The sequence below is a fragment of the Lepisosteus platostomus genome, chromosome 13, assembly GCF_059453375.1.
Source record: "Lepisosteus platostomus isolate fLepPlt1 chromosome 13, fLepPlt1.hap1, whole genome shotgun sequence".
Taxonomy (NCBI): Eukaryota; Metazoa; Chordata; class Actinopteri; order Semionotiformes; family Lepisosteidae; genus Lepisosteus; species Lepisosteus platostomus.
Window position 1 is genome coordinate 41,481,768 of NC_142623.1, and position 20,888 is coordinate 41,502,655.

At 44.1% G+C, this 20,888-nt stretch overlaps 1 protein-coding gene across 3 annotated transcripts; it reads left to right on the top strand.

Annotated features, from left to right (window-relative positions):
- The first annotated feature begins 361 nt into the window (after positions 1–361).
- Positions 362–20,359, top strand: rell2 (RELT like 2). 3 transcript variants are annotated; one of them, XM_088604677.1, is made up of 7 exons: positions 362–504; positions 1,246–1,360; positions 7,479–7,712; positions 12,342–12,410; positions 12,955–13,018; positions 14,845–15,024; positions 15,692–20,359. In XM_088604677.1, the coding sequence occupies exons 3-7, from the start codon at positions 7,520–7,522 to the stop codon at positions 16,374–16,376; spliced, it is 1,191 nt and encodes a 396-aa protein (XP_088460803.1). In that variant the 5' UTR covers positions 362–504; positions 1,246–1,360; positions 7,479–7,519; the 3' UTR covers positions 16,377–20,359. The 3 variants fall into 3 exon arrangements, with proteins under 3 accessions (XP_088460803.1, XP_088460802.1, XP_088460804.1); XM_088604676.1 differs by lacking the exon at positions 362–504 and having other exon boundaries at positions 1,147–1,360; XM_088604678.1 differs by lacking the exons at positions 362–504; positions 1,246–1,360 and having other exon boundaries at positions 7,336–7,712.
- Positions 20,360–20,888: the final 529 nt, after the last annotated feature.

The window sequence follows — 20,888 nt, forward strand, 5'->3', positions numbered from 1 at the left end:
TTTCCAGCGCCTTTCACGATTTCGAGTGTCGGGTCCTCCTGTATTCCTGTATGTTTCAGAATGTGTTGTTCAAGTCTCTCTATAATATTATACTATATATGCTAACAAATTCTGTAACAAGACTTCGCTTACTGGTTGTATTTACAGAACTTTTAAAGAACCAGGCAGCCCATCACTTCCTTGAATCTGACAAAGTTTAAATTCCGAGTTTAAAAACGCACAGCTTAAAAAAGACACAGGTCCTGCGTCCCCCCTGTTCGAAGTCATTCTGAGGATAATAACTGTTAGGGGAGTCCCGTGAAGAATTTTGTTTTGCTCCTTACAATCTAGAACATGTTATCTCGGTGTAGTGGGGTCTAAAATAAGCGAAACCACCCAGATTTCACATAGCTGCAGCTACAGTAATATTACCAATTCAGTCTTGCACAGCAACTACAGTGCTGATAATAAACAACACAGCTGCCACCCTGAGAATGACAGAGATACTATCCTCTATCCTTTATGGTAAGGGGTTTTAAACTTCCAGGGGTGAATGAAACTGCCTTCTCTATCGATATATTTATATGCTGTTACAATGTTTTCAAGTCGTTTTAAAGCTCTCCCTTATAGAGCTGGTCTGTGTATCGTCCAGTCAGGGCGAAAGTGCCACTACGTTTCCCATCGGGCGTATGACATTTAAACGAGTATTGTTTTGTTTGTGTGTGTTTTTATGAGCAAGCAAAAGATTTATGGAAAAATGAAAATGAAATGGTGAAAGGGAAAGAAACAGCTGTGGAGCCTTCTGTCTTCAGGTGTCAAAATATGTATGGTTCATTCCTTAACCCTAAAAAAAAACTACTTTTTAGACCACGCTGGATGTACACTTTCTGTGTCAGAGTGAGTCCCCCCCTTTTCATATAACGAAGTAAAAAAAAAACATTAACTTGAAATGCTATCTTTTTCTTTACATGAATAAACTCTTTTAAACACGGAGCAATACCGATGTAGTCGATACATTCCAAAAAGGGCAGTTTTTCGTTTCAGAAGGAGACTGATCTCATAGTGCACGCTGAGGTTCATTTACAGTAAAGCGAGACCAAAGCACAATATATGATGATAGATACGACCGGTGATGAAATCGTTTCTGAAGTGAGGGGGTTTGCATATCACAGAAATTGAAAGAGGGGCAGCTGGCCGCGTGTCTCCTTCCGCACGCAGCACTCCCATCCAAAGCTTTGAGGTTTTTTCCCTTTAAATAACTTGCAGGAGATTCTCTCCCTCCCTCGGTGCGCCTTCAGAGCAGCGCTCGTCCGGATCTCGGGAGCACCGCGCCGCTGGATGGTCCCGCACAGGAGCAGTGCCGTCCAGTTGTAAGCACCCGGTAAGCGCAGGTTCCTCCTCTCTTAATCTGCCGTTAGGACGAAAGGGGCGACTAGGGGGCTTCACTGAACAGCAGCCACTTGATCGGCGAGGCTAGCGGGCGTGCGGGGAAGGTGGGCGGATGAGAGAGCTGGGTGCATTGGCTAGTGTTTGTGATGCGGGGCTGCAGGAGCAGGGAGAGACGGCTGTGTTCGTGTAGCAGAGGGCTCGTCTTGCAGTTCCGTCTCATCTCATCTTCGGGGCAGCAAACGACCATTAAGCACACTGTACTGCCTTTCCTATGACGTTCTTACGCCCCTCAGACTGAGATTTTTTTTTAATATATATATATATTTATAGGATTGTTTATTTTGAGTGGGAATGGAGAATGCTATTAATATTTAATTATACCCCCCACACACACACACGCAAACCATCCCACACTTTGCAGAGATAAAAGGAAACATGTTGAAACGGGCTTATTGGTGAGACATTGTGCCCGTATTTGTGACTGTCTTGCCACGGTATTAGACGGCTTTCAGCAGCGCCCTACTGATGCAGCCCACGGTGTCCCCGGAGTCTGACTCCAAGCCCAAGGGCAGGTGTGTCACCGGCCGCGCTGGGCCCACCAGATCATTATCAGGGATCAGAAACTTGGAAAAGATGCAGGCAGCAGCCTGCATCTCCCTAGACCCGCGCACGGTGTTGTTTTTCCTTCTCTTCCCACCCCTGGAGTCTCTCTCTCTCTCTCTCTTTTTTGTCATGGCGACGCGAGGTATTGGAAAGCAGTTAAGTGACAGGAAAACCTTTTTTCTTTTTAAATAAAAAGACCTTGAACACCGTTTTCGTGTGACATCAGGGCGCGGAAATTAGGAGCGTGTCAGTGTGTGTGTGTGTGGTGGTGGGGGGCGGTGTATGTGAAACATTTAACAAACAAGGGTGGTTTTAGTGCAGAAGGGAGAAAGTTAACCCTTTAGATTTAATCTTCATTGAAAAGCAACGAAGCTAGATTCTCCGCAATTCGTGACGCCCGTAGCAAACAAATCATGAATTTGTACATACAGATTTACGGTAATATTGTTTAAAATTAAACTGCCTGTTAATTTTATTATTATTAATAATAATAATAATAATAAATGACACATTGTAGCATTTATTATTTTCCAGTTGCATAACTCACAACGCAACTCTAGAATGAAGTTATTTCTCGCATTAGGGATTGATGGAATTTTTCCACAGCTGGCCACTGTGGTTGTCATGTGAATTAAATCAAGGAACCAGACAAATTCTCATTTCCCAAGAATCCCTGACCGCTAACAGTCCTCACATGAGAAAAAGTACAGAGCCAACGGGATGCTGACCCCAGTCCGTTCAGGGATTTTCAATTGGTGCCTGTGTGTCGGTTTTTTTTTATATAATGATTTCAACTTTGCGTCTTAATGTTCACTAGGAGTGGAGGCTGTGGTTACAGCTGACTCCGGTTTGTACCTGCTTAGCCGCCTCTGTCTAAAGCATTCAGGACGTGATTTGAGAATACATTCTTCCTTACCCGTTTTGTTTGTGATTTGGTATACGACCATCAACAGTACGCTAAACGCGCCGAAAATATGTTTTACAAGGGCCGTGGGTTCATTTGGAAAATAATGCTGTTGTGCTCCAGGTACAGTACAGTACAGACGGTTAGCCACGCCAGGCAATATAACACTTAAAACCCAAGGTCACCATTACTGGCACAACAACACATGCAAGTGTGCTTTATCGAAAGCCTGCGAAGATGTTTACAGGAGAAGCAATCTAATGCATCTGTAGCTTTTGCACGGGCAGGGAGCTGCTGTAACTTTGCTTGGTTACAGTGTTTACTGTTACAGAGTTCTACTTCTCCAGCTGTATAGAATCTTAACATGAGGACGAGGCACAGTCACAGGGAGCTCAAATGCTTACCATTTACCCTACAGTTGCTTAGACACCTCTGCACATTATGAAGCATTAATGAGCAGACTTCAGTGTTTCACAGCAACAGTAATTATGGTCGAGCCAGGACAGACAAGGGCAAACAGTGCTACCCCGAGGCCAGGCTGTGAAAGCTGAGCCCTGAAGGACAGACGCAGCTAAATCAGTTCATTAGAGATAAGAAGAACTGCTGTACATGCTGGGCAGTACTTAGCAAGACTTCATAATTAGCTCACTTACTGCTGGATATTTTATATTTTCAAATATAGGTGTAAAAAACAGTTTTCTGTTTTTAACCTTGGCTATAGAGGATGATGTTGCAATCTAACCTCTTGCTGTGGCAGTAATAATATCATCGTGATCACTCTCATCATCGGCATCATGAACGCGTTTATTCCAGACAACGTTAGGGGCACACTGTTTCTGTTTTGGGACAAAATGTGTTGAACATGCAATCATTTCAGAACGGTAAGGGTTTTCTGTGTCTTTTTACAAGCAGCGATTCAAAACTCTTTCCAAAAACATTTTGTTCCCTGAAAGGTGCAGAACCCCAGAGGGTGGCACAGTGGGGTGACAGGTCACGTGCTCTGTGCTGTCTAACTCACAGCCGGGAGCTGTTTCAGCGAGTAGCACATGAAGGAGCAAGCTGGGGCGGTGCGTGCCGCAGATGTTTGTGTGCGTGAGTGTTTTGAAGGCCCGGGCTGCTCCCTCTCGCTGTTTCAGGGAAACAAGGCTGTTTTTCTTCCTACGGGTCAGACAGGGATCAAAGGGTGGAGAGGGGAGGGGGGAGAAGGCAGTGGTGTTGGGGGCCTTTCTCTTCTCCGCGGTGTCGCAATCAGCGTATCACTCATATCACCCGCTCCTGATGCGTGCGATTGCAGAGCAGCTGGGTGCAGTTACCGCCAGTGGAGCCAGCTGCATCATCTATCTGCTCACGCGGCCCTGAATAACTCCCCAGCGGTGCAGGATTCGTGCCCGACGTGAGTCTGCTGTTTGAGCCCGCTTGCACCCTGGCTGCGGTGCTGGTTTCGTGACATTACCTGCTCACCAGCCAGTGGATTGCCAGCCTCCGAGTCAGACGAACCGAGTCTCTCAGCAGTGGACACAGCGCACAAGACTAACACTTCCGCCACCTGTCCTGGCCTTGTTGAACACTGCTGAAACTGCTGGACATGCAGAGCAGCCCAGCATCCCAGCGTGCTCGACAGAGCCTCGAGTCGACACAGTCCTGCTGGAAGAAGGGGTGGGATTGGGCTGCAGAGAGTTCAAAACCTTCTGAATTCAGCCTTCAAACCATCACACGTTCCAGAAGATTGGAATAATGTCAACGAATACTGGATCATTGTTTCAGACCTCTGGAACTCCTTCAAAACTGTCATATACTTAAGAGCAATTTTTATCCATCCGTTTTCTAACTACTTGATCCAATTTAGGGTTGGGGGAGGAGGCAGATCCTGTCCTAGCAAGCAACGGGATCCCAGTCCATCACAGGACGCACGACACGCACACACCCCCACCAGAGCCGATTTTCCCAGAAGCCATTTAACCTCCCCGTATGTCTTTGGCCCCTGGGAGGAAACCAGAGCACCCAGAGGAAACCCACGTCAACCCAGTGAGAAGATACGAGTTCCACACAGACAACACCCGAGGCCCGGGATTGAACCCAGGGCCCCATGGCTGCAAGGCAATCTCTGTGTCACCAAGCCACCCAGCAAGTTTTATAATTACACTGGATAGAAGTTACGTACGATATAGTATCTAACAGCCTGAAGATGCCCTTTGTAAGGGGAGTCATCTCCAGGTGCTGCAGTTGTTGGCTGTGAAATGATTCCCATCTTAGTTCACTTGACAAAAGAGTAACCGGTTCTTAAGATCTGGCGTCGGGCGGGTGCTGGTGTGTTTTTCGCCGTGTGCAGTATATCCTTGCGCGTCAGTCGAGTCCCACGAGCCCTCGATTTCCTCCCCCCTCAGCTGAGTTGACTCCCAGGAATGCAGTTTCTTCAGATTCGAGAGAAGTGTGTTTGTTCCCCCTCTGTTGAGTTTGTTCTGGTCACTGAAGAGCCTGCAGAGTTCAAGAAAGACAATGCTAATACTTTGTGTAAATAAACGGGGGGGAGATGAGCTCATTTGTTTGTTGACCATCAACACAAACGTGCTCCCTGTCCACAATTCTTTGTGAGAATTGAAGTTATCGTCATGCTCTGTTGGTCCTACAGCGGACTAGGCTGCCTTTGTCTGAACACCAGGTTTGTGCAGGAAAACAACAGATTTTTGTTTATGCCGTGAGCATGCCACAGGGCTCACCAAGGAGACAGTTGTCTCTGTGTGAGAACAAGAGAAATTTTAGAATTTGCAGCGGAGTGGGATAAACAAGATAAAAGGGGCAAGGGGAGTGAGAGGTCTACGTTTTTCTTTTTCTGGCTTTTTCTGTCTGAAAACTAAAAACGGTCCCTAGTGTCTCTCATTATTCATGTGAGATCTTTACAGGATGAAGGGTCACTGGATCTTCACTCTGGACTCAGGAAATGTCATGTCATTGGTTGCCAGAAAAACATCCTAGGTCTTTGAAAGTGTTTCAAGAAAATAAAACATATTTCCAGCTCTGAAAAAGATGGGATGTTACACAGCTTGATATCCGTGTTAAGAGCAGCTTTCTATCAGTTAAAGTTCAAGAGCCAGGCAGTTATATGGAATATTAGTTAAAGGAAATGCTGGTTTAATAGAGTAAAATGTAGGTGTTCAAATTGTGGTCTTCTTTTAGGTCCGTATGTGAGTAACAGAAGTGTAGAACAACAATCTCATCACTTTCCCCCCCATTTGTCCTTTTTGTGCTTTGTTGAGGTGGCAGGAGAGTGAACTGTTCACTGTAAATGATATATTGGGAATGTGCTTTTACCATTTTACTGCATAAACACTGAAATACTGTTAGAATTTAGATTTTGTAACAATGTCTTTTTTCAGTGCTTGGGGGGAAACAAAAAGCTTTGAGCTGCTTTACTTTGTCTCCCATATTGATAGTGTCTTATATTTAGATTTTCCTGTGATTTCTTGTGTTGTGTTTCTAAGATACCCCTTGCAGAGGTAGTAAATCCAGAGTAAAGTGTACTGAGGCACAGTGAAATCGTGACAAAAGCATGGCTCAGATGGAAAGTGAAACACAATGAAATCCATTGGAGACTCAAGAAAAGCAAAGCTTTTCAGGAAGGAAACATCACGCTTAGTTCTAGGGAGGCTTCATTGTCCTCTGATTTTGACACCATCTGGATTCCTCATTAGCTGCTGCTGTAGGTGGCGTTGGTGGACCAATAGGTGGTGCTCTCCCCTCTGAACCACGGTTCATCTGTTTCATATCATTGTGATCCCCAGTTCGGTGTCCAGGGACACTGTGCAAAAGGAGGTGCTGTCCTTTCGGTGAGATGTCATTAAAGGACCCACAACACTGTCTGTAAGAGTGCTAACCCCAGTGTTTTGTCTCCATGTGGATTTGCCAGTGTGGCCAATTGATATTTCCCCTTAGTTCAAATGATGAAGTGATTTTTTTGTTTCTCAGCCTAGTCTGCTGGGTAGTGGGGCTAAAGGGTTTGTTGTGGCTGCTGCCGGCTGTCTCCTCCACGGGGGCTGCGCTTCACTGCAGGATGCAGTGCATGATATGTAGAGCACATCGAGATCCACTTCTTGCTTCTTATTATGTTTTACTTTAACAGCATCAATGGTGAAAATGTGAATTTGTGCAGCTGGCCGAATGAACAGGTTTAACGCAGTTACTGAGAGCTGAGCGGAGTCAAGTCAGTGAGTTGACTTTCACTGATGGGGTGGCATTCGAACAACCCCTTGAATCAGCAGTAGAATCTGCTGTTCTGTTCTCATGGTGGAAAACAGCAGTGGGTGTGGGTGAACCCCTAGCACAGGAGCTCGGAGACGCTCCCCCAGACGCCCAGCTGGAGGGGGAGATAAAACCCGTCTGCTTAATCTCCTGCTGTACAGGATCATGGGTTGGGTGGGTTATCCGCCCAACGCAAGAAGCTTCAGTCCAGGAGACCAGTGTTTTGTGGCAAACACGCCAGTGGGACAGAGGGAACTCCTGGCGTTCTGTCGTGGATGTGACGTCAAGGGCTGACGTCGCTCGCGAACGGGCCTGGATAAATGACAGACACGCTCGCACGCGCTGACACGCGCCTCTGCTGTTTCAGGACCTCGCTCCGGCTCCGGCTCCGGCTCTGGGGAGACAGGGATGGCGGACCAGGAGACCCCGCCTGGGGGGGAAGCCCCTCCCAACTACATGATCTTCATCCTGGTCCTCTTCTTCTTCCTCACGGGCCTGTTGGGCTTCCTGATCTGCCACGTGCTGAAGAAGAAGGGATACCGCTGCCGCACGGGAGAGCCAGAGGAGGAGTGCGAGGACAAGCTGGCTGGGGGCACAGGAGGTGGGCAAGGGAACTCGGAGATGACAGGCCAGCATTTTACTACTAATAATAATACTACTACTGCTGCTACCACACTAATAATACTACTACTGCTGCTACCACAACTAATAATACTACTACTGCTGCTACCACAACTAATAATACTACTACTGCTGCTACCACACTAATAATACTACTACTGCTGCTACCACAACTAATAATACTACTACTACTGCTGCTACCACAACTGATAATACTACTACTACTGCTGCTACCACACTAATAATACTACTACTACTACTGCTACCACACTAATAATACTACTACTGCTGCTACCACAACTGATAATACTACTACTGCTGCTACCACACTAATAATACTACTACTGCTGCTACCACAACTAATAATACTACTACTACTGCTGCTACCACAACTGATAATACTACTACTACTGCTGCTACCACACTAATAATACTACTACTACTACTGCTACCACGCTAATAATACTACTACTGCTGCTACCACACTAATAATACTACTACTGCTGCTACCACAACTAATAATACTACTACTGCTGCTACCACAACTAATAATACTACTACTGCTGCTACCACACTAATAATACTACTACTGCTGCTACCACAACTAATAATACTACTACTACTGCTGCTACCACACTAATAATACTACTACTACTGCTGCTACCACACTAATAATACTACTACTACTACTGCTACCACACTAATAATACTACTACTGCTGCTACCACAACTGATAATACTACTACTGCTGCTACCACAACTAATAATACTACTACTGCTGCTACCACAACTAAAAATACTACTACTGCTGCTGCCACACTAATAATAATACTACTACTGCTGCTACCACACTAATAATACTACTACTGCTGCTACCACGCTAATAATACTACTACTGCTACCACACTAATAATACTACTACTGCTGCTACCACACTAATAATACTACTACTGCTGCTGATAATACACTAATAATACTACTACTACTACTGCTACCACACTAATAATACTACTACTGCTGCTACCACACTAATAATACTACTACTGCTGCTACCACAACTAATAATACTACTACTGCTGCTACCACAACTAATAATACTACTACTGCTGCTACCACGCTAATACTACTACTACTGCTGCTACCACACTAATAATACTACTACTGCTGCTGATAATACACTAATAATACTACTACTGCTGCTATCACACTAATAATAATACTACTGCTGCTACCACAACTAATAATACTACTACTGCTGCTACCACAACTAATAATACTACTACTGCTGCTACCACGCTAATAATACTACTACTGCTGCTACCACACTAATAATACTACTACTGCTGCTACCACAACTAATAATACTACTACTGCTGCTACCACAACTAATAATACTACTACTGCTGCTACCACAACTAATACTACTACTACTACTGCTACCACAACTAATAATACTACTACTGCTGCTACCACAACTAATAATACTACTACTGCTGCTGCTACCACAACTAATAATACTACTACTTCTGCTACCACAACTAATAATACTACTACTACTGCTACCACAACTGATAATACTACTACTGCTGCTGATAATACACTAATAATACTATTACTGCTGCTATCACACTAATAATAATACTACTGCTGCTCTTACCACACTAATAATACTACTACTGCTGCTACCACACTAATAATACTACTACTGCTGCTACCACGCTAATAATACTACTACTGCTGCTGCCACACTAATAATAATACTACTACTGCTGCTACCACAACTAATAATACTACTACTGCTGCTACCACACTAATAATACTACTACTGCTACCACGCTAATACTACTACTACTGCTGCTACCACACTAATAATACTACTACTGCTGCTGATAATACACTAATAATACTACTACTGCTGCTACCACACTAATAATACTACTACTGCTGCTACCACACTAATAATACTACTACTGCTGCTGCCACACTAATAATAATACTACTACTGCTGCTACCACAACTAATAATACTACTACTGCTGCTACCACAACTAATAATAATACTACTACTGCTACCACGCTAATACTACTACTACTGCTGCTACCACACTAATAATACTACTACTGCTGCTGATAATACACTAATAATACTACTACTGCTGCTACCACACTAATAATACTACTACTGCTGCTATCACACTAATAATAATACTACTGCTGCTACCACAACTAATAATACTACTACTGCTGCTACCACAACTAATAATACTACTACTACTGCTGCTACCACACTAATAATACTACTACTGCTGCTAGCACACTAATAATACTACTACTGCTGCTACCACGCTAATAATACTACTACTGCTGCTACCACAACTAATAATACTACTACTACTGCTGCTACCACGCTAATACTACTACTACTGCTGCTACCACACTAATAATACTACTACTGCTGCTACCACGCTAATACTACTACTACTGCTGCTACCACACTAATAATACTACTACTGCTGCTATCACACTAATAATACTACTACTGCTGCTACCACACTAATAATACTACTACTGCTGCTACCACAACTAATAATACTACTACTACTGCTACCACAACTAATAATACTACTACTGCTGCTACCACAACTAATAATACTACTACTGCTGCTACCACGCTAATAATACTACTACTGCTGCTACCACACTAATAATACTACTACTGCTGCTACCACAACTAATACTACTACTGCTGCTGCTACCACACTAATAATACTACTACTGCTGCTACCACGCTAATAATACTACTACTGCTGCTACCACACTAATAATACTACTACTGCTGCTACCACAACTAATAATACTACTACTGCTGCTGCTACCACAACTAATAATACTACTACTGCTGCTACCACACTAATAATACTACTACTGCTGCTACCACACTAATACTACTACTACTGCTACCACAACTAATAATACTACTACTGCTGCTACCACAACTAATAATACTACTACTACTGCTGCTACCACAACTAATAATACTACTACTGCTGCTACCACAACTGATAATACTACTACTTCTGCTACCACAACTAATAATACTACTACTGCTGCTGATAATACACTAATAATACTATTACTGCTGCTATCACACTAATAATAATACTACTGCTGCTCTTACCACACTAATAATACTACTACTGCTGCTACCACACTAATAATACTACTACTGCTGCTACCACACTAATAATACTACTACTGCTGCTGCCACACTAATAATACTACTACTGCTACCACACTAATAATACTACTACTACTGCTGCTACTACTGATAATAATACTTTTAAGTTACATTTCTATATGTTACACAGTGCTATTGCTAGAAAACGACTATTGGTTTGTTTAGATATACATGGGAATATTAGCATTTCTGTCTTATTCTAACCCCCTGCTGTAACCATCTGCCTCCATTGCGTTGAAAGACACGAAAAGGTCAGATTTAAATGTGGGATTGTGATTCAGCCAGTGATGGCGAGAAAACAAGGGCCCACAAGCAACAGGCAAAGCCACCACATCTAGGCAGGGAGGTACTTTATTCACCTCATTCAAGTGCTACAGCAGCCAGGCAAAATCAGCACAGAACAGCACAAATATAGTAATATGCTAAATAAATAAAAATGGAATACTTACAAACGAAACAGAAAAGGCACACGCACATAAAAAGTATGAATGTACAGAACACAAGGAAGATGAAATACACAGTATAGATATTGCACACTCCCAAGCATATTGCACAGAGTAGGTAACTAGTGCAACTATCGCACAGTTGTGAATAATCAAGAAATTGCCCATGTCAGTTCCACGTATCACACTTCTATAAACCAGATGTAGACAGAACACCAGTAAGACAGAGCACCAGTTGTTACAGAGGTATAAATGTATTTGGTCAAGAAAGTTATCTGCTTTTTTGACTGTTTCTCAAAAGATGAGACGGAACTACAGTATGCCTGAACAGCGTGAAGTTTGTGATTGTTAAAGATCTGGATACAGTGCCACATTCTGTCTTACATGACAGTCAATAAACCAATAACAATCGATATGGTAAAGCCGGCAATTCAATAAATGACCCATTTATTGTATTGATTGCATGTAAGTGTCAGCTTCTCTGAACAGTAATAAAAATCAGTGAAGCCACTAATAAGCTATAAAGCTCCTTGCTTCATGAAGGCTGGAATCTGATTTTTGGAAAGGCATGGTTACATTTTGCATTGGCAGTTTGTTCCTTTGTGGGTATTTCAGCAGTGCAATGATGTATTTAGAACACTCCTCTTACTTAGCCAGATGTGTCTTTAGCAATTTAACCTATATTTATTCTTTCTTAATTGTTCCCAGCAGGATGGCATTAAGAGAGCTTGTTTTCAAGAGTGTCCTTGTCATGACCTGTCAAGCGCAGTTCTCAGCTGAAACACCTGTTCAAAGCCTTTAAATGTCAAAGTAACCACGTGGCCATTAAAACACCCTCTCGGTTTCCATGACTCAAGAGAATATGAATAGACTTGTTACTGGCTGATTATCTTTTTCTGAGGCCCTCCGTTCTCCCCCTTGTCTTTCAGAGGAGGAAGCAGAAGATCCTAACCAGGACACAGTGGAGCAGATCTTGAAGTGCATCATTGAAAACGAAGGCAAGTGATGCAATATTCCGGCTGTGCGGCGCACTTCTGCGGAAAACCGCTGCGTTGTTATCTGCTACCAGACGTTAGATAGAGATCACTAATGTTGCCTAATTGTTATGTTGTTTTTAAAAGCTATTTTTCACCCCGGCTGCTTACATGTTTATTCAATTCATCACAGAATCTTTGCATCTGAATTATTTTCTTCGAGTGTGGGTGTTTTCTTAGCCCTTCGAGTTGATTTTTACGGAAGGGGTGTCGTTAAATAAATGTAGCTGTTGTTTTTTCTGTTGTGATGAGTTTGTGAGACTTTCCCCCACTTCCTGCAGGTGCAGGAGACAAAACAAACTCCTCTGCCCTAGGCACATCACCCCTTAGGGACTTCATGTTTTTGAAGGAGTTTTGAAACGTTAGGGTATGATGGTGGTGGTGATCTTCCTCAGAGCTCCAGGGTCCAAGGTCCCATTCCGGGCTAGGTTGCCTGTCTGTGTGGAGTTTGCATGTCTCCATGATTTGTGTGTGAGATTGTTAACATCATTATTGTCTCTCCTTGTAGCAAATGTAGAAGCCCTGAAGGAGATGTTGGTAAACCAGAATGTACCAGATCACATGGACCAAAGGTACAAATTAAAGTCGTCGGCGTGCGTATGAACATAAGCATGTGTGTTTTAAAGGTCCATCTAATACCTGACCCCCTTGAAAATTTTTAACTCAGTATGTTTCTTGTGCCAGTAATGTTGCGGAAGTTTCAAACAGTGCCACAGTAGTTCGGAGGGTGCAGAGTTGCTGCTCAAAAGTATAGTAAATAAATGTTATAAGCTTCTTATTTAGGTTAGAACAGACAAATTCTCTCTGAGCTCCTAGAACTGATTATTTATGTAATCATTGTCAGGGATGACATTTTATATAAATGTAACCACTCACAGATTTGATACCTTTATGTTTGTGAGCCCAGGTAATATATTGTCTGGGACTTCTAGCCTGTTCCACTTCTGTTTTCCATCATCTGGCACAGACCTGGCCAACCAACCTCTGCATGTGCTTCATGTCGATTGCACTGTGAGATCAGACACTATCTAAGGCAGCGGAACCCAATCCAGTTAGTCTTATAGGACTCCTGTTTCTGTAGATTGGCAACACCTATTTAGATATTGATGAACCAAGCCAGTCACCTGATCAGTTCAGAGAGGGCTAAAGAGCAATTGGATCTGAGGTGTCCAGCCCTGGTCACGGAGAGCCCCAGTCCAGTTAGGCCTTGTGGGTCGCCTGCTTCCAAGGACTGTCAGTCCCTGGTGGTCTCCCTACAAAGCTCAGCAAGGGTGTCCTTGCAGAGGCAGGGAACCGGACCCCCAGTGAGATGCTAAGATGTCCTTCTGAAGGTTTCTCAACAGAAGATATTAACTGTGTGAATCCTCTGTAGTTCCAGAAACAAAACAACGACAGATACAGTACGTAGGGTAGTCTGAACATTATTGTTGTGATGGTCGTTTTCAGTATTTACAATTTATCTTGGGAGAGTACCACTCATGTCCTCCGTCACCACTGACACGCAGCTGTTAAAGCACTCTGGGAGTTTTCTCGGTTCCTCAGACCAGGGCAGCTCTGGGCATGGGTTGTTTTTTTTTAAGCCAAACGTGCGATTGAATTGATTGAGTACAACAGAGCTCAGCCTGCCCATTGGCATTCTGCCTGCATATGCCCTGGCTCATATCTGCAGCGTCTTCAGCGGCCTGCTCCAGGAGACAGAGCCCTGACACACAGCTAGAGAGAAGGAGAGGGAGGGGGTGGAGGAAAATGTACAGCCGGGATCATCCATCGCCGATTCTATTTCTCACTTTCAAGGTTCTCAATCAGATCCTGTCTTACTGCCAGAGTCCGACGCAGTATCATTGATTCATTTTTTTTTCTGTAATGTCAGGAGCTGCCATTGAAATTTATGCAGTACGGAGCTGGAGGCAAGGAATTGAGCAGATTACAAAAAGGCACCAGGTCTCAGCCAAGAACAGGCTTTAGTTTACCAGCTGCTGTGGAACAGAAGGGTATGTCTCTCAGGCCCAGTGTACAGCTTTCTAGGACTTCAACATGGGACATAATCATAAGACACTGATAACGATAGTCTGCTGTTTTCTCCTAATGTGTAAAAATGACAGAGAATTGATGGTGAGCTTCATGGTGCTAAGTCAACAGCAATGATGAGCCGCCTGCACTGCTCATACACGGTGGGACTCTCTGAGGCACTGTGGGATACCGCAACTATAACCGGCATCGGATTTGTTAAAAAACGCAGCGTTTTCCTGTGGTACCAGCTTTCAGTCGCCATTAAAGGGGAATTTATTTCGTGAGGGGGAATGAATAACCTGCCTGAGAAACTGGGACTGCAGGTCCCCCCTGAAACAGGCCGCGTGTCTGACCCATGTGCTCCTGTGTGTCCCGCCCCCCCTCACAGACTTCCGCGCAAGGAGAGCGCCGGCACCCTGCCGCCCCACCACCACACCGTGCACTCGGGCAGCGATCGCAATGCCTGCCTCCACTGCGTCCAGGGCCGCACCAGGAAGGCCCGCGGCCGGAGCCGGGTGGCCAGGAGCAAGGCCCGGCCCGGAGAGCACACGGTCTTCTCAGTGGGGAGGTGAGGCCTGCAGTTCTGCGCAGGGGCGTAGCCACCTGACTGGTCCTAGGCCTACCCCGTCGGCCCAAAGTTTTTAAAGATTTTTTTCCCTTGTTTCGGTACATGATTTACTTTTTAATTTTACGTGTTTGATTTTTTCCATCGGCTGTTGGCTCGCTGTATATTTTGTGACCGATCAGATGATGTCAATGTAGTGGGCATGCCTAGCCGTAGCCTAATGGGCTATCGCTGTCGTCAGACGCTCTTTTGCGTTTAGCTGACGAGAGAAATCTATATGATGATTTATCTTTTTATTGTCTCGCCTCCTCTGCTATACTGCAGTTATTTGTTTTAGTTTTTAATTGCCTCTCGTCTTTTTGGTATAACCTGAAGTATTTGGATTAAACCAGGTAGTTTTATTAGCAAAACGTTTGCTAGCCCTTTGCAGATGGAGCCACCCAAACAGCTTGTCATGACCCAATGACCAGTAACAAACATGGAACACCATCAAACTGTTTCCATTGCCGTCCTGTTAGACTTCCAACTAGACGTTTGCATTTTAACAGGAAATGCACAGCTTGGCTGTTTTTCAGTGGGTTGACACAACTATCCTTCTCCTGGACACTACGGTTTCATCAACATAGGCCTGAAGTCCAGTTTTCCTAACAATCCTGTCTCTTTTCTTCAGGTTCAGAGTCACCTACGTTGGTAAGAAGAACAGCATTACAGAAACCACCAACCCACCCACCACGGAGCAACAGCCCGCTGACCAGTCAGAGAGCACCGACCATCACAGCCCCCAAGCAGAGGGGGAGCCCGACCCGTCACAGTGCAAGGGGCAAGAGGCATACAATCTGAGGAGCATGTTCAAAGACGTCAGCCCAGAGGTGAACGACGGCGTGGCTCAGACCAGAGCCCAGCAGGTGGAAGACGTGGCCAAGAAGACTCAGTCAGAGACAGGGGGCGCTGACAGCTGCGCACCTGCCTCAGCTCCAGAGAAGAGCCCCGCAGCTCTAGAAGATGGCGTGGTCGAGGGGACCACCATCAGAGAAGGTGCTCTTAAAGGCACCTGCGCGGTCCCGGGCATCAACTCCAGCCCAGGGCCGATGGAGGACATCGTTCTCCTGAGTGCGGCGCCGGGCCGGCGGAGGGAATACGCCGTCCTCCAGATGGAGGACTTCGGGGACGACGCGGCGCAAATGGAGGACGGGAAGGACGACATGGTGGAAATGGAGGACATCAAGGACTGCAGGGTGAGCCGGGAGCTGGAAGGGGAGGAGGTCTTGCGCAGCCTGAGAGCCGCGGGGCACGGGGCTCAGTCTGGGGAGGGCAAGAGGAGGTCGATCGTGGTGCACACGCAGCACAAGTGGTAAAGAAGAACGTGATGCCAGGAGGGGCGGGAGAGCAGCCAAGAAGGGCAGTGGATCAGAGACACCCGGGTCACCCGGACTGCACTGGGTCATTGGCAGCCTCACTGGGGCTGAAGCCGTGATCCATTGTCAGATTTTACTGTCAGGAATACATCGACCAAGAAATACTGATCCAGCATTATCTCTCCTGTGGTTGAACCAGCACTTGCATAAAGCTTAGTGACCACTGGTTAAAATGTTACCTTGATGATCGCAGATAAAGAGCTGTTTGCCTTGGGCCACCACTCCTTGGGCTACCAGCTAGAGGGTAATAGGAGATCTCACAACTAGACCAGTGTTTAATCCTCGTGGCTCTTTCTGACAAGATTGTACAAGAGCCTCCTTTTCCTCATTAAATAGTTGCCCTGCCCTGTAAGGGATTGTTAGCTCAGATATTTCAGTCTGTCTCTAGCCTCTTACACTTTCATTGCCACACAGTGTGTTATCCTAACAATGCCTTCTGAGGACTACAAACAAAATCAAGGGGAAGGAACTTGATTATTTTAAACTGCTTCCGAAAATAACTTTTGAAATCTGAGGCCAATAATTATGCGACACTCTGGATACCTTATGCATTACTTACTGCACTTCTGTCTGAGATAGGCTGTAAAAAAAGACAAGAAAGTTACAGATATTATTTTTCATTTTACAGATGAAGCCAAACTTAAATACGTAACCACACAACTGGCAGCACTGTTTTAGGAGCCCAGTTCTAAGCACATTGGAGAGAATTAGCTCCTCTCTGTAGCGCAATATTATATGTAGCATGCAAGACAGCACTGCTGCAACTAGAATTTCATTAGCAGAATGATCTCGTTTGCACTGCAGCTAACATCTCTGCTGCAGCCCAACAGAAAGACCACTTTCTCCTCCCCAGCTGGTCCTGATGTGCTGTTTCTCCCACACACACAAAAATCCCTCGACTCAGTAGGAATTGATTTTTTTTCTCTGTTGCCACTGTCCATATACTACAGATTAGTTTGTGGAAGTGGAGGCGGGGGGGGTCGAGAAATAAAACGCTGTCCGTTGGGTTCGAGACCCGCCTGGCAGCAGACAATCCTCTGCACACAGGGGGCGCACGTTCAGGAGCAGCCAAACGGGAGATTAGGATTTCATTACAGTTACAGTTCGTAATCCCCTCCTGCCCCTTCACCGCCTTAATCAGAGGGGTGGGCTCTGTACATCCGTCCATTGATGCCGCCTTGCTTTTCAGTGCCAAGTGTCGTACAACTAATGAAGACAATCCCTTAAACAGCGTGACCAAAAGATGCAGCCAGTGTACGCCGGAGCAGACCATGCAGGACCACAGAAAACATGTTCTCAAAGTCGCCAGCAGGAGCTCTCCTGCATACATTACATTATTCAAAGATAACCCGTGTGCTTATGTGTAATAGAAAATCATTGTAAATCTCCATTTTTAAGCAAGCCTTCACAGGTCATTTCTTACACCTGGGAGATGCAAACTAACACTCTGTGGAGGGGGAAGGGCCAGTAGTTTAAACAGTCTGACTTTTTCCAATGTTCTGCTCTGAGCATCTTAGTTCCAGAACAGACGGATGTCTCTTTTAAATTCTTTTAAGATGATTTGACAGCTATCCCGGCTCTTCTGTATCTCTAGACTTTTACGTCGGGCATTAAATCTCAGTGTTGAACTTGGCTCATTTCCATTCTGAGCACACAGTAATGGCCACCAATACAGATTTTGCTGCAGCTACAGCTGCAGCCTCACAGAATGTTGGCGCTGGATTATCACCTCCTGGGTGCCAGACGAAACTGATAGACCAATATGTTAATTTATGTTAATCAGCACCTTCTAGACAAACCCTTACAACCTGGTTCTTACTTTGCCTTTCGGAAATTCTGCTGGTAATCTCTAGGATCTTCCTACGTTGCAGATGTAGCATAATGCAACCCTACAGTACGTCCGATTTCTTCAACCACCTTTGATTTGATTTCGGTTCCAAATAAGAATGTTTGATACCCTGAAAATCGATCGGCGGCAAAGACTTCACTCAGCTTGGAGTCAGTGAGCAAATAAGATTTAAGTTTTATTCTATTTTATCACTTTGTAAGAAAGTATTGATATATACAGTAATATTTTCTATTTTTAATAATGGTTGTAGGCTGTTTTGTTGTCAGCAATTTGTGTAAAGGGAAAGGTTTGCATTGCTGAACATTTTCCGTACAAAAACACACTTTGATGCAACGCACTTAGCTCTGATGAGCGACAAAATCACGATAATAAAAAATAATCAATGGTGAAAAGACAAGGTCAGAGGTCTTCTTGCTGGAAATGTCCTGACTGCTTTGAGCTTTAAAGCCCCCTGGTGGACGAAATCATGAATACACCTAGAGGTAGTCAGGGGAAGGTACTGGCTAAGGGGGTCAGAAATTTTAGAGCAGCTCCTGACAGAATTTCTGCTGATCTCGGCTGAAGAAAAATATCCCAGGATATCTCTGCTCACTGTACACAATACGGTCACAGGAGTCACGAACCATTGCAGTGGGAATTGAGCAGTAAGTGAAGTAGCTTTAGCACAAAAGGAATCGTGAGGAAGACTCCCTCACCCAGAAAAAATATTTTGCACAAATCCTTACCTTCAGCAGTGCTCACTATTAATATCCTACGTAGAAACATCCGAGACCTATTTCAACAATAAATAGGTAAGGCTTAGTTTTTAGGGGCCAAGGTCTCAAGAGCTATTAACTTATTCCAGAAAAAAACTTCTCAGGATGCCCTTTGATAATCTGCATTGCCTTTCAGTAATCCTGGCATTAACATTGGAAATCCTCAATAAGACAAAAACTGCGTCTGGCGCATTTAAGAGTTTAGATTGATCAATTCAGTTCAGTAAAATATCAAAACTTTTTAGAGAAATAGTTTTAAAACGAATGAGCCTTTTTAACTTTATAAGGAAGCAAATCTGAATGTTAAAATTGTCAAATTCGCCCTCGGCTTTCTGAAATAAGCTGTACAATTTTCAAGGTTCAGATTTATCAGGAGGCAGCATAGCTTTAAAGTAGAGAATTTTATTTTTTCATACACTTCTAGAGTTTAAGATTGACTAGGTGAAAAGTTAAACAGCCACAGAGAATTTTGTGTAGGAGTAAACAGCTTGAAAGTTGCTTCAGGTGTGTACAGTAGAGTACAGTACGAGAGGCCACTAACTGGCCATAATTGTAAAATACAATTAAAAGGTATTCCTTCAAACAATTAATGAATCCGTTAATAATATTACTAATATCCAATTACGGGGTTTGATTTTTGAGGGAGTGTACTTTAAAGGTCAGTATTTTTTGGAGTTTACTCAATTCAGTTTAAAAAAACAACAAACCTTTTGTACAATGATCGCACATCCACAAGCGTGTCACCAGCAGACTGAGTATATGCACATGTGAAACAAGCCCACTGTGGAGTATGGTTCCACCATGAAGCACGCCTGTTGTTGTAGAAAAACGGTAGTTCTGGGGATCAAGTCTGCCTTAAAGAGGCTCCACCAATCGGAAGGCGTCCTTCACTGGGTCAAAGGTGCTGCTGAATTCGAGTATCCATCACCTAGACTGAATACCCAGTGCCGACCATGACAGCTTCATCCCAGGAGCGACACCAGAGTCCGTCTCTCACAAGCAGCCTGTCACTTCCGTCAAGTGTAACAACAGCAACAAAACATATATGTATGTGTGTGTGTGTGTATAGTGGCCTTAACAAGTAACAATGGTATATACTGCATGCATCTACATTGGAAAAATCAATCTAGAAATACCTGTAGCAAAAACAAAAAACTTATTTGTACAGTATATATTATATATGCTGGGTTCATGAAAGTAGAAATAATATTCAAGCCTTGAACTTGGAAATGCAATCAATACAAATAATGTACTGTAAATGAAATTGTACTCTGCAGTTTTAAATTAAATAAAAAATCAAAACTATGCATTTTTAACAATGAGTGAGCTGGTGCATCGTCTTTTAGAACTGTAGCTGAAGCGTAAATGTGGCTGATTTCGAATCCTTTCCCTTTGCCATTTTGCTATTCTAAAATACACATTCCTATTGTTGTCTTTTCACTATTAACTGACTGCTTCACCTCAGGTAGCTGGCCAGGACGATGTTCATTCTACTGACTCCTACAAAGCCTCCAGCAACACTCCAAAGCTTGATTAAATAGCAGTTGAACAACCACAGGAATCATATATCCACACTGACCAGTTTTGCCATGATTCGCTTTTCGTGTAGCCGATCACTTTTACACCTCTGTCACGTTTTGCTCCTCATAAAAAGAAGAAAGATGTTTTTAAAAAGTGCAGTAGTTCACACTAAGCAGGAGATGTCCTGTTAAGAGCTGATTGCAGTTCCATGCTAACTACTGTACCCACACAGCTTCTTGCCAGAGGACACAAGAGGAAACTATATGGAAGTGGGTATTCAAACAAGAACAGGAGACACTTCTTTACCGAGAGGGTTGTGGGTGTATG